The 15,027-nt window shown below is 45.8% G+C and overlaps 1 protein-coding gene across 1 annotated transcript in view; it reads right to left on the bottom strand.

The window, feature by feature from the left end:
- Nucleotides 1-10,183, bottom strand: part of LOC147637784 (uncharacterized) — a 47,749-nt gene extending 37,566 nt beyond the window's left edge. Inside the window, exon 1 of the mRNA XM_086799620.1 lies at nt 9,938-10,183. Within this exon, the coding sequence (XP_086655746.1) occupies nt 9,938-10,156 (219 nt within the window). The 5' untranslated portion in view covers nt 10,157-10,183. The remainder of the gene's footprint in view (nt 1-9,937) is intronic.
- Between the last annotated feature and the right edge of the window lie 4,844 nt (nt 10,184-15,027).

Here is a 15,027-nt window from a genome sequence, read left to right on the forward strand (position 1 = left end):
CCTTCTGTGAAAGAAAGTAGACCCACGTGAATCTGGTACAATCATCAACAAGCAGCATGAAATAGAGAGATCCTCCCAATGATGGTGTCTGCTGAGGTCCACACAAGTCAATGTGAATCAACTCCAATGGTTTTGAAGCCCGCCTCGAAGCCTACTTCGAAAAGGATTCCCTGTGCTGCTTACCACGTATGCAAGAACTGCAACGTCCTTGCCTGCTGCCAACATCTAGCAAGCCAACCACCATCTGGTCCCGGAAAGCTCGCCGCAATGCATCCACATTTAAGTGGCCAAAACGGAAGTGCCACATTTCTCCGACCTGAGAACCTGTCGATGAGGAGAGTGCAGAGAGCTTGTAGATACCATTCTCCACACTGCCTTCCCAAACAACCTGGCCAGTCTCACGGTCCCGTAAAGCAACTGAATGCTCCTCAAATTCTACCCAAAAGCCAGTCTTGCATACTTCATGCACTGACAGAAGATGAAAACCAAGAGCAGGGCCGTAAAGAACACGGGAGGAATGCTTACCCCCCTTGCCGTCGAGAAAAATCTCCATCCGGCCCTCACTGTGTATCAGAATGGTGGAGTTGTCGCAAATGAAGATGCAACCTGACTGCCATTTCAGATCCAAAAAGAAGTCTCAGGAAGGAGTCATGTGCCTGGAAGCACCACTGTCAAGAATCCACTCCCGGGTATCCTTTGCGATGAAGCCAACTGCCTCCTCGCTCGAAGACAATGAAGCATGTGAGTCCATCATCTCTAAGTGCACAAACGCTGGAGTCTTTGCAGTTGAGGCTGAAGAATCAACACTCTTCCCAGTCCGCTTAGGACACTTCCGCCAATAGTGGCCTTTCTCGCCACAATCATTGCAGGACCTCTCGGCCTTCAGTTTCTCTCGATCTATGTCAGGCTTCTTCTCAGAAGACTTCTCCGGTGAAGCCTGTCAGAATATGCAGCGGAAATGATAACCAAACTTGGGTAGACAAGAGCAAGTAGACTGCAGAAAATAATCAGCACAAGAAACACAGAGAGATAGGTGTGTAAACTCTTCTCTATACACAAGATCCCGGAAATACTGAATGAGGAAGTGGTGGGGGCTGAGGGGCAATATATACAACTCCATGAGGGCAGTCGGCCAGCTACAAAGAGTGCCCACGACTGGAGAAAATCCAACGACTGCATAAATGCAGTCGGCCAGCAGCCTGATGCCCACGACTGGTGCAAAAGCAGTCGGCCAGCAACCCTGATGCCCACGCCTGAAGAAAGTCCAGTCGGCCAGCATTGGGGTGCTCCTGGCATCACCTGGCAGCCCTCCCACTACTAGGAAAAAATGGAAAAAATAGGGAAAAAATACGGGGAGTGTGGAAAAATGATATACGGGCGGGCACACCCACAACAGAGGCCTTGGTGTATACAAATAGACAGGAGATGACTTCTAACACCCCCTCTCAGCTCCTGGCTATGAAACCATCCCCAGGGAGTTGAAGTGCCGCCTGAGCGTAGCCTGAGGTAGAGACTTTGTGAAGAGGTCCGCCGCATTGTCCTCCGTCGAACAATAAAGTAGCAAGATGTCACCCGCCAAGATCTTCTCACGTACAAAGTGATACTGTATCTCTATATGCTTGGTCCGGGCATGGAAAACCGGGTTCCGAGCAATAGCTATACAACTCTGGTTATCACACTGGATGACTGTGGGCTCCCTCTGTGGAAACCCAATCTCGCCTAGCAGCCTCCACAGCCATACAACCTCACAAGCAGCACCACAAGCAGCCCGATACTCTGCCTCTGTCGAAGAAAGGGCAATAGTTGGCTACTTCTTGCTGCTCCAAGAAACTGCTCCTGAGCCGAGGGTAAAAGTGTATCCTGAAGTAGATCTCCTCGTGTCTGGATCTCCTCCCCAATCTGAGTCACTCCAACCTTGGAGCTTGACTCCATTCCCTCCTGTGTAAAAGAGTCCCAGATCCTTCGTACTCTGCAGATACCGCAAGATCCGCAATCCTGCGTCCCAATGAGTCTTCAATGGCGTCTACATAAAAGAGCTCAACAGCCCCACGGAGAAGCTCAAGTCCAATCTGGTGTTCAGCAACCAGATCAATGAACCAACCAACTTCCGGTACTGCGAGGCATCAACTGGCTCACAAGGATCTGTAACGGTTAACTTTGTGTTCGGGTCCATCGGCGAAGTAATAGGCTTGCAGTTCTCCATCACAAAGGCCTCAAGCAACTCATGAACATACCGCTGCTGAGAGACGAAAAAACCCCTCTGGGTCTGCCAGATCTCCAATCCCAAGAAGAAGTGGAGTAAGCCTAAGTCGGTCATCTCAAACTCCTTTGACAAGGCAGCCTTCGTCACTCCAATGTGCTCCACATGACCGCCGGTGAGAATGAGATCATCCACATAAAGGATGATAAGTGTGACCATGCCGCGTTCCCGAAAGAGATACAGGTTCGGATCTGCAACCGATCTCTGAAATCCAGTTCGAATAAAGAAGGAATCAATCTTCTGATTCCAAGCCTTGGGAGCCTGCTTAAGACCATACAAGGCCTTACGTAACCTGTAAACCATCCCTTCCGATCCTGGAACAATAAAGCCTGGAGGCTGCTCAACGTACACCTCCTCCTGCAGGTCACCATTAAGGAACGCAGATTTTACATCCATCTGGTACACGGGCCACCTCTGAGAAGAAGCAAGGGCAAGAACGGTCCGAATCGTGGTCATCCGTGCTGTCGGTGCAAAGGTATCCTCGTAGTCAATGCCTGGCCGCTGAGCATAACCTTTAGCCACGAGCCTGGCTTTGTGTTTGTCCACCGACCCATCAGCCGCGTACTTGGTCTTAAAGACCCATTTGACACCAATGACTGACCGCTTCGACGGCCTCGGTACCAACTCCCAAGTGTTGTTCTTCTCGATGGCATCAAGTTCCACCTGCATGGCTGGGCTTCCTTTACGGAAGTGGGCTCTTTATCCCGCATGATACGAGACATCAGAGCATAGTTCACCTGAAGAAGCTCCGCCGTGTTGCTTTTATCTCGGACTCGATGTGATCTTAGAGGGCCGTCCTCTGTGGTCCACTCGGAGAGTAGCTCCGTGACACCTGACTCCCGAAGGGTGTCTAACAACCACCTAGGTACTCGAACAGATCGTGGAGCCTCCTGTGGTCGCGGGGGCTCAACTCCAGCTGCGGGCTTAACCTCTTGTGATGACCGAGGTGGATCAACTGGAGTGGTAGACTGGGAATCATCATCAGACTCCTCTGGATCTCCAAGAAGTGGCGGCTCCTCGACAGTGGATGCTGGAACATGCTCGTCAAAGACCACATCCCGGCTGACAACAATCTTGTTCCTCTCTGGATCATACAACCTGTATCCCTTGGAAAGAGAGTTATACCCCACAAATACCAACTTGCGGGACTTGGAGTCAAGCTTCCCCCTCTGCTTCTTCGGAATATGTACATACGCGTCACTCCCAAAGACACGAAAGTGCGAGACATCGGGTTTCCTGCCAAAATATGCCTCAAATGGAGTCATATGGGGTACAGAAGTCGTCGGAGAGCGGTTAATGGTATGGACAGCTGTTGCCACAGCCTCACCCCAAAGTGGACGAGGAAGATCACGATGCTCCAGCATGGTCCTCGCCATCTCCACCACAGTCCTGTTCTTACGTTCAACAACTCCATTCTCCGAAGGCGATCCGGTATTGGCCAATTCCCTCTTGATGCCATGATCTGCACAAAACCGGAAAAATACAGTCGAGGAGAATTCACCTCCTTTGTCAGCCCTGAGAGTCTTGACCTGAAATCCAGACTCTTTCTCCACCATCACGTGCCAATCCTTGAACCGAGCAAAAGCCTGGTCCTTCTGGGAAAGAAAGTAGACCCACGTGAATCTGGTACAATCATCAACAAGCAACATGAAGTAGAGAGATCCTCCCAAGGATGGTATCTGCTGTGGTCCACACAAGTCAGTGTGAATCAACTCCAATGGTTTCGAAGCCCGCCTGGAAGCCTACTTCGGAAAGGATTCCCTGTGCTGCTTACCACGTATGCAAGAACTGCAGCGTCCTTGCCTATTACCAACATCTGGCAAGCCAACCACCATCTGGTCCCGGAAGGCGCGCCGCAAAGCATCCACATTTAAGTGGCCAAAACGAAAGTGCCACAAATCTCCGACCTGAGAGCTTGTCAGTGAGGAGAGTGCAGAGAGCTTGTAGATGCCATTCTCCACACCGCCTTCCCAAACAACTTTGCCTGTCTCACGGTCCCTTAGAGCAACTGAATGCTCCTCAAATTCCACCCGAAAGCCAGTCTTGCATACCTCATGCACTGACAGAAGATGAAAACCCAGAGCAAGGACATAAAGAACACGGGAAGCATGCTTGCCCCCCTTGCCGTCGGGAATAATCTCCATCCGGCCCTCACTATGAATCGGAATAGTGGAGTTATCGCCAATAAAGATACGACCTGACTGCCGTTTCAGATCCAGAAAGAAGTCATGGGATGGAGTCATGTGCCTGGAAGCACCACTGTCGAGAATCCATTCCCGGGTATCCTTCGCGGTGAAGCCAACTGCCTCCTCGCTCGAAGATGATGAAGCATCGGAGTCCACCATCTCCAAGTGCACAAATGCCGGAGTCTTCGCAGCTGAGGCTGAGGAATCAGCACTCTTCCCTGTCCGCTTAGGGCACTTCCTCCAGTAGTGGCCTTTCTCGCCACAATCATTACAAGATCTTTCGGCCTTCAGCTTCTCTCGTTCTGGATCAGGCTTCTTCTCGGAAGACTTCTCCGGTGAAGCCTTCCCTTTGCCCTTGTTGGTATTACGGCCTTTCGATCGTTGGCCAGTTAAGGCCTCCGAACCTCCGCCGTGAGGAGGGTTCGTGAAACGTTCCTCCTGGTCCAAGACCATTGGCACAAGCTCCTCCCAAGTAATGGTGCTGAGCTTGCCACTCGTGATCAACGAGGAATAGAAAGCGGAATACTGACCAGGCAAGTGGGAAAGTAACGTGATGGCCATATCTTCGGATGATATCTCTTTCCCAGCTTGAAGGACTTCCTGCTGAAGAGCCTGCAGCTTGTTAATGTGTTCCCGCATCGTCGAAGACTTTGCAGGGTTCATAACCCGCATCTGCACTTCCAAGGATATCCGCTTCATGGGTGACACCCTGTTGTACAAAGAAGCCAAGTGCTCCCATATGCCTCTCGCCAGCGTCATGTGCTTCACATGGTTGATCACCTGTGGTGTGCAATTGAGGAAAATAAATGACTGGACCCTGGTGTTGACACGATCCCACATGTGTGCCTGTGCCTCGCGGTCCTTCATCGTCGATAATAACTCCCCTTCCTCAGCTTCCGGCCGTGGCACCCCGATGATAATAAAATCAGCAAGGTCATATGACTCCAGAACTGACTCCATCATGACCTTCCAGATGCCGTAATTGGACCCGTCCAACTGACGATCCACTGGGAACGTGGGGAGAGTCGGAATCTTCACGTGCTTCTCAGCCATCTCTAGTAAATCTACCATCGCGGAGAGTAACCTGAAAGGGTGGGTGGGTGGGAAAAAAAATCTGAAAATCTGCAAGTGGCTGTCCAGCACCTTTGCCCGCCTTCCTCTTACACCTTCTCTTCCCGTTCAGCCCGAAACAGTCCACCAATCAACAACCTGTTGCTCCCCCTCTTGCTCAGAAAAACGCCCAAGATCTCCTAGAGCCTAGGGCTCTGATACCATGTCAGAATATGCAGCGGAAATGATAACCAAACTTGGGTAGACAAGAGCAAGTAGACTGCAGAAAATAATCAGCACAAGAAACACAGAGAGATAGGTCTGTAAACTCTTCTCTATACACAAGATCCCGGAAATACTGAATGAGGAAGTGGTGGGGGCTGAGGGGCAATATATACAACTCCATGAGGGCAGTCGGCCAGCTACAAAGAGTGCCCACGACTGGAGAAAATCCCACGACTGCATAAATGCAGTCGGCCAGCAGCCTGATGCCCCCGACTAGTGCAAAAGCAATCGGCCAGCAACCCTGATGCCCACGCCTGAAGAAAGTCCAGTCGACTAGCATTGGGGTGCTCCTGGCATCACCTGGCAGCCCTCCCACCACTAGGAAGAAATGGGAAAAATAGGGAAAAAATACGGGGAGTGTGGAAAAATGATATACGGGCGGGCACACCCACAACAGAGGCCCTGGTGTATACAAATAGACAGGAGATGACTTCTAACAAAGCCTTCCCTTTGCCCTTGTTGTTATTCCGGCCTTTCAGCCGTTGGCCAGTTAAGGCCTCCAAACCTCCGCTGTGAGGAGGGTTCGTGAATCGTTCCTCCTGGTCCAAGACCATGGGCACAAGCTCCTCCCATGTAATGGTGCTGAGCCTGTCACTAGTAATCTAAGAGGAGTAGAAAGCAGAATACTGAGAAGGCAAGTGGGACAGTAAAGTAATGGCCATATCTTCTGATGATATCTCCTTCCCAGCCTGGAGGTCTTCCTGCTGAAGGGCAGGCAGCTTGTTAATATGCTCCCGCATCGTCGACCACTTTGCAGGGTTCATAACCCGCATCTGTACTTCCAAGGAAATTCTCTTCATCGGCGATACCCTGTTATAAAGAGAAGCCAAGTGCTGCCATATGCCTCTGGCCAGCGTCATATGCTTTACATGATTGATTACTTGCGGTGTGCAGTTGAGGAAGATAAATGAACAGACCCTGGCATTGACAAGATCCCACATATGTGCCTGTGCCTGTGTCTAGCGGTCCTTTCTGGTTGACTGTAACTCCCCTTCCTCCGCTTCCGGCCGTGGAACCAAGACAACGATGAAATCAACAAGGTCATATGACTCCAGCACAGACTCCATCATAACCTTCCATATATACACAAGATCCCGAAGTGATACAAGATGATATGACAAGGGGCTGTGGGGATCCATTATATATGGACCCTAGGCAGCAGTCGGCCTGCTCCAGAGGCAGCCGACACGTACAATATCTCCACGACCTGCCACATAGACCAGTCGACCAGCAAACATGAGTCGGCCAGCTCTGGACTACAGTCGGGTACAGTCGACCAAAAGATGTGTGCGCCTGCCAGCTCAGGACTACCCCCCCAAGCCACAGAAAAATGGGAAAAATGGGAAAAAATAAGAGGAGTGAGGAAAAATGAGAAAACACCTACAATGGGCGGGCACACCCACAACAGAGGCCCTGGTGTGTCTGGTAAAGACAGGAGACGACTTCTAACATCTCCAAACAGAAACGCCCCAAATTCATACAATTTTGGCCCCAATTTGTGCTAAATTGGGGCCCAATTTGTACTAAATTGCATGAATTTCAAAAAAGGCCCAAAATGTGTGTGCTCTATAGTGTTTTATCTGCAAGCTGAAAGGTCATAAATATCACAGATTCAAAGAGCTACAGATCTGTAGTGTTGTCTTCTCTTTTCTACTGCACAAAAGCACACACTTGACTGCCATAGCAGCCGAGATAGCAAATGGGCAGCTCAGCCCTATGTTTGCTGGGCTGGGCTGAGTGGCAATGGTGGTCGCCCAAAGAGGCTGAGTGGCGACGGTGGTGTTGCCCAAAGGGGCTAAAGCTCCCCACTGGTGCAAGCAGCAAGACGGGTGAGGACAACGACAGAGACGGGACGAAGGAGCTAAAACCGCAAGGAAAATGTCCCCTCGCCACATACACCCAAGAGTGGGCTGAGCACCGCCCACTGGCTAGGCGGCGATGGCTTTCCCCGCACTAGAGCTGCCCAGTCAACTGGAAGAAAGGGGCGGAGGTGGAACCCTCGCACTAGTTCCGCCAAGGGAGGCTGAGTGCAGCGGAAGGTGGGCTGAAATTGCAATCATAGAGGTCAAAAGCAGGAAGTCGAAGGCATCAAGCTGAAGGCAGCAAATCGAATGCGAGCGGGCCAATAGAGAGACAAGCTCTGATACCACATGTTGGAAAGCCCACAACCACACACAAAGAGAGTTAGGGTTTCAACTGACAGCCACACATAGATGGAGATAAGACACATTACACAAATGTTGAGAGTGAGAATCAACGGAGGTGATAGAGTCAACTTTCCACATATATCCATCCATAATAATAATATGAAAGTACAAAGCAATAGATAGAGTGTCCTTTCACACTGAATATCCAAGGGGAAAAACCACACGCGAAAGAGTGTCCTTGGTTAGATCTTGTTCACACGTAGCACTACCATAAGCTGCAAGACTTGTACGTGTAGTTTATGGATAGGGAACGCACTCCCCTGAACCATGCGCATGAATATGTATTCTAAGCTTGCTTGTGGGCTTAGACAAGTGGTAGGTATGACTCTAAACTCTTTGTTTATACTTGTTAGAGTTATTGCTCATTTTTCTCTTTTGCAAGTTCACACTTCATTAAAGTATGGCCGGGTAGGTTATAAGTGAGTTTGGACATTTATTAGCTAGCGGCCGGCTAGGCTCTTATAAACAAGTGCCCTTTTCATAATTTGGTGTGGACAGCTCAATGGACACCCTCTGCACTTACGGGAGAGGTGTGGCCTCAGGTGAGGTGGCCCAATGGCTACAATTTGCACGTATAGAAAGAGTCTACTCTCTCTCTCTCCCCCCCCCTTCATGGGAAATTGGCGCATTTTGGAGAAGGAAATACCATTTTTTTAGCCAAACCACGCCACCATCTGCAAGTATGGAAAGAGTCTTCTCTCTCTCTCTCTCTCTCGTGGGAAATTGGCACAATTTGAAGAAGGAAAAAGAAAAATACCATTTTTTTCAGCCAAACCAGTCCACACATGTTCATTTACGTGCTTATATGCTACTCCAACCTTTGATACAACCTGCACATGATTACCATGTTGTTGTCCAACACCTGTACCTGTATGGACGCTATCTTATGGATCTGTATGTTCTGAAAATGCTTGAGAGTATTTATGTTGCCGACACTTCGACCTAAAGTTGATTGGTGCCAGCAAACTACATCGAATTCATTGGTAAGAGCTTCTATGAGTTCTTTTAACCGACTCTACATCTGTGTGCTTGACCATTGAAGTCTACTATGTCTCACCCTACCACACACGTACTTGTATATGGATGCCACTCGAGCATAGCTGCTTGTGGCAAGTCATTGTGGATTGGGAAGTACGCGACAAAAGATTTGTAATTGACTCCAAATTCGACAAAACGTGTTTGCATGAATGTCATTGGAAATCTGGCAAACTACATCGAATTCACTAGTAAGAGCTTCTATGAGTTCTTTTAACCTACTCTAAACCACATGGTTGACCTTTAGAGTCTCGGCTCGGAACACACATGCTTGTGTATGGATGCCATTGGAGCATAGCTGCTTGTGGCAAGTCATTGGGGATTGGAAAGTACGCGACAAAAGATTTGTAAGCAACTCCGAATTCGACAAAACGTGTTTGCATGAATGCCATTGGAAATCTGGCATGTGATGCCCATGAAGCTTGTATCTTGAAACTGTGACTTTAGGAAATAAAAAGGTATGCATACATGATACTAAATATACACTATTTCCATACTCCTGTGGTACACACCGTACTTGTTGTATGGTTCAAATAGGCTCCATGGAAATCTCAAACCACCTAAGAGCGAAACAGACAAGAGATGGCCATCTTCGACTAAAGACGCCAAGATGAATTTCTTAAGCCAGGTATCAGCCCAGCCTTCACATGTGAACACCACATAGAGGGTTTTTGCAAATCATGCGGGTTTAAGACTTGGGATTTCAAATAGAAATTTTCTCACAATGCAAGAATTTTCTGTACTGCCCCCAAAAAAAGTTTTCAAAAAAAAAAAAGAAGTGTTTCCAACTGTCTTTTTTTAAACCTTTGTTTTTAAGACATGCCGTAAATTACAAAATGCAGCACTAAGCAGGTGCGCTATGGATCTAAGCTACAACATAAAACATGGAAAAGGAGAGGAAAAAAGGTAGACACCTGGTCGAATCGTTCGCTGAGCTTCTTGATGGAGTAGGCGAGGTAGATGGTGCCGAAGGACTTGACATCTGTGATTACACCATTGTGAGCGCAGACGAGGCGGCCCAGCGTGGACATCACATTCACCACGCTCTTCCTATCCACTGAGGGCTTCAGCAGCAGCACGCAGTCGTAGAGAGGCATGGCTCTTCTTCTTCTGCTTCTCTGCACAAACGCCATTGTATCCACGGTATAATTTATACGATCGTTGTCCGGCGGACGTGTGTGAATCCCTTTGCTCTCGTTTTATGTCACTTGTGAGTTAGAACGTTGCACATAACATTAACTTATGACTTCAAATTCTTCTTCTCCCTTAAGAATATAGCATCCCTTTTCGCATGTGCTAGTAAGGCTCCTTTGAAAATAGCAAGCAATCCCTCCTAAACTCAAACACGCATACCTTAGCACCCTCCTTTTCGCATGTGTTAGTAGGGCTCCTTTGAAAATAGCAAGCAACCCCTCCAAAATGCAAACAAGTTATCCCTTGCACCTCCAAAGCCCTACAACAAGTTCACCTCATGATATAGGGTAGGAGTGGCAATGATAAGACCACAAAAGAAAATTGGAAAAAAGATAATGATTGGATTTTTTAATGCATATTTGGCTTTGCTACAGCTCCCAACTAAGATTGCATATGATTTGGAGTTGTTAACCCTAAATTTATCTCACTATGTCTAGGGGGCTAGTCATGCTAGATGGAATAAGAAATGCAAATGAAGATCAACAAAAAGAGCATTTCTCAGCCAAGCAAATTTAGCCAATTAGTTCTCTATCGAGGAAAAATGTGAATCACCATGTTTTGGCTCTCGAGCAGCCTTGAAGTGGGGGTAGACCCATAGGTATTTTGGGGGGCACCTTGCTATTGGCCCCTTTACCTATCCAAATTGATTTACATATAGTTTTGAAGCTAATTATGTAAAAAAACAAAACACATTAAACTTGATTTGAGTGTTTTAGCATTTATGTATATATATGATTGGATTTTTTAATGCATATTTGGCTTTGCTACAGCTCCCAACTAAGATTGCATGTGATTTGGAGTTGTTAACCCTAAATTTATCTCACTATGTCTAGGGGGCTCGTCATGCTAGATGGAATAAGAAATGCAAATGAAGATCAACAAAAAGAGCATTTCTCAGCCAAGCAAATTTAGCCAATTGGTTCTCTATCGAGGAAAAATGTGAATCACCATGTTTTGGCTCTCAAGTAGCCTTGAAGTGGGGGTAGACCCATAGGTATTTTGGGGGGCACCTTGCTATTGGCCCCTTTACCTATCCAAATTGATTTACAGATAGTTTTGAAGCTAATTATGTAAAAAAACAAAACACATTAAACTTGATTTGAGTGTTTTAGCATTTATGTATATATATGATTGGATTTTTTAATGCATATTTGGCTTTGCTACAGCTCCCAACTAAGATTGCATGTGATTTGGAGTTGTGAACCCTAAATTTATCTCACTATGTCTAGGGGGCTCGTCATGCTAGATGGAATAAGAAATGCAAATGAAGATCAACAAAAAGAGCATTTCTCAGCCAAGCAAATTTAGCCAATTGGTTCTCTATCGAGGAAAATGTGAATCACCATGTTTTGGCTCTCTAGTAGCCTTGAAGTGGGGGTAGACCCATAGGGATTTTGGGGGGCACCTTGCTATTGGCCCCTTTACCTATCCAAATTGATTTACATATAGTTTTGAAGCTAATTATGTAAAAAAAACAAAATACATTAAAGGTGATTTGAGTGTTTTAGCATTTACTTCTTTCCTAACTAGATACGATAACTTTAGATGGGTCCTCCTACCCTAGCTCTTCAAAGAAATAGATACTCACATACCCCTTCCAAATTTTCCATCTGATATTCCAACCTTCTCATTTGAATACTAGGTTTAAAACATCTGATATTCCAACCTTCTCATTTGAATACTAGGTTTAAAACATCAATTACTTTTGCATGCCTCCTTTAGATATCTGTGCACCAAGTAAGGGTCTAAAATTTGGAGCTTGCACTTTTGAATTCTTGAGGAAATTTTGATTTATCATGTGATTTTTAATCTCAACTCTCAAGAAATGGTATTGACCTTTGACATTTATTCTTTTTTGTGAGTTACATACACATTGCAAATTTACATTAGCAAGTCTTTCTTTCTTTTTTAAAGTGTAAAGAGAACGGTTTCTCAAAAACATATCTTCTTAGTGTGTCCAATATATATATATATATATATATATATATATATATATATATATATATATATATATATATGATTGGATTTTTTAATGCATATTTGGCTTTGCTACAGCTCCCAAGTAAGATTACATGTGATTTGGAGTTATGAACCCTAAATTTATCTCACTATGTCTAGGGGGCTAGTCATGCTAGATGGAATAAGAAATGCAAATGAAGATCAACAAAAAGAGCATATCTCAGCCAAGCAAATTCAGCCAATTGGTTCCCTATCAAGGAAAAATGTGAATCACCATGTTTTGGCTCTCTAGTAGCCTTGAAGTGGGGGTAGACCTTGTAGCATTATATGGTAGTGATGTATGTGAACACACTTAGGACCGCTGGGGCAATTTTTTCCCTCACTATGAGGTCTTTTCCCCCGTACGTATGTATACCCTCTTATCTACTCATTTTGGGGTGTGTACTTATCTTTTGTATCTGGCACACATTTGTTCATACTATTCTAGTGAGTTTGTGTGCTCTCAAACTTCTCTATCTTGTGTGTGTGTGCATTGTTGAAACCCTAACCCTAATTCCAACAATTGGTATCAGAGCTAGCTTCCTTAACACTTGATCTAGTAGTCTGCCTCCCTTCTCACGACCCTATTTTTTTGTCTCCGATTGAGATACCCTCTTAGGAGAAGACGGTGTATACTGTAGTGTGATGTATACAAAGTATACAACATTTTCGGGGTCTGCGACGCGTTTCGGGCGCGTTTTAGGCACCGCAAGGTTTCTGCAGACGTTTTGGAGAGGCGTCATTTGGATTGGTTCTGCTCGATTTTGGGTGTTTGGGCTGTGTAGCGGCAAAGATTTGGTGTGCAGCAGCATATACAGTGTCCTCAACAACATCGACCATCATACTTTTGCCAATAACACTCTATTCTTGACTCCGTGTTATTTTTTATACACTTTGCAAGTGATTCAGTTGGCAGCCATCCAGGGTTGCATCCAGTGAATACTGAGTACTTGCAGTGTGTTGAAAGATTTTTCATTTGGTAGAAAGTCATGGCTAGCAGTAGTGATGTATTCAACAAACTTGATGGGACTAACTACCCATTGTGGTCCTATATGATGAGGCATGTACTGGTTGTTAAAGGCCTTTCGAATGTGGTCAGTGGTAGTGAAACTCGTCCTGTTTCACAACTACCAGTGCGACTCAATGGATAGCTTCTTGCCCAAGATCAAAGATTTTAAGGAGCAGCTTGCTAGTGTGGATGAGATATATCCTGATAGTACATTGGTGCCCACAGTTCTCAATGCATTGCTGGATTCTTATCAGAGTTTTGCCTCCACCCTTATACTCATGATAAAGGGAAATCCAAATGCCCTGACATTTAATGAGCTGGCTTCAATACTCTTGCAAGAAGAGCAGTCTAGGCAAAACAGATCTAATATGACCAAGCTTTTGTTGCCATTCAGAAAGGCAAAGGTAAAGCTTCTTCGCATGGTGGCTATAAGCCAAAATCAGAATCCTCAGGTAAGGATGCAAAGAAAGAAGGTGATAAGCCTAAAAAGAAGGGTAAGTGTCACTATTACAAGAAACCATGGCGCTACATACATGAGTGCAAGAAAAGGCTAGAGAAGGTGCATCTACACCAAGTGTAGAGAAGAAGGAATCTGCAAATTTTGCTCAAGATGATTGGGCATGGACTGTACATTCAAGTTATGACCCTTTTGTTCAGGCTATGCATGTCAGTGGGTATATATCTCGGATGTACCAAGCATCTGATATATACCATGATGGATGAGATATACCCTTCTGTTCATGATGTATGCATTCAAGAATCGGATGCTTGGTACTTTGACAGTGGTGCTAGTAAGCACATTACTTCACAAAAAGGTTTGTTCTCATCTATGGAATCTGTCCCAAGTGCAGGAACCATCACATGTGCAAATGGTTCCTCATATCCTGTCAAAGGAGTTGGTAGAGTTGTGCTCACTATTGCAAATGGGGGCGTATTTACTCTTTCAAAAGTTTTATATGTGCCAGGCATTAAGAAGAACTTACTGTTAGTTTCAGCCTTAGCCTTGTCAGGCTTGATGATGAAATTTGTGGATGTGACAGATGTACAGTTCAGGATAGAAATGATGGTTATTTTATCATTGCCTCAAGTACCTTGTTTCATGGCCTATATAAGATGGTATTTGAGAAGTAGCAGCATGATGCTTGCTCAATCTCTATGACTAGTGTTATGAGTGATGCAGAATTATGGCATGGACGATTTGGCCATCTGAATTATGACAGTTTGTTACGCCTTCAAAGGCATGATATGGTGTCTGAGTTGCCAACTCTTGAGACCCCTACTAAACATGTATGTGAGGGGTGTATTCTTGGTAAAATGCATCGGGCATCATTTCCAAAGGATGGATATGTGAGAACTGTTAAGAAATTATAGCTTATACATAGTGATGTATGTGGTCCTATGAGGACACCATCTATTGGGAGATATCTCTACTTCGTCACTTTTATTGATGATTACTCCAGATAGAGGGTGTATCCATTAAAGCAGAAGTCAGAGGTTTTTATGTGCTTTAAGCACTTCGTATCCATGGCTGAAAATGCATGTGAATGTAAAGTTTGCACCCTTCGTTCAAATCAAGGGGGGGAGTATATGTCCAAGGAATTTCATGTATATATGGCTGAAAAAGGCATAAGGCATGAATGTACAGTGCCATACACACCTCAACAAAATGGTGTGACTGAGAGGAAGAACAGGTCTCTCATGGAGATGGCACGATGTATGGTGAAAGCCAAAGATTTACCTCATGGTTTTTGGTTAGAGGTAACTATGTGCGCAAACTATGTGTTGAACAAATGCCCTACCAAG

The sequence above is a fragment of the Cibotium barometz genome, chromosome 6, assembly GCF_041138505.1.
Source record: "Cibotium barometz isolate CiBa-2024 chromosome 6, ASM4113850v1, whole genome shotgun sequence".
Taxonomy (NCBI): domain Eukaryota; kingdom Viridiplantae; phylum Streptophyta; class Polypodiopsida; order Cyatheales; family Cibotiaceae; genus Cibotium; species Cibotium barometz.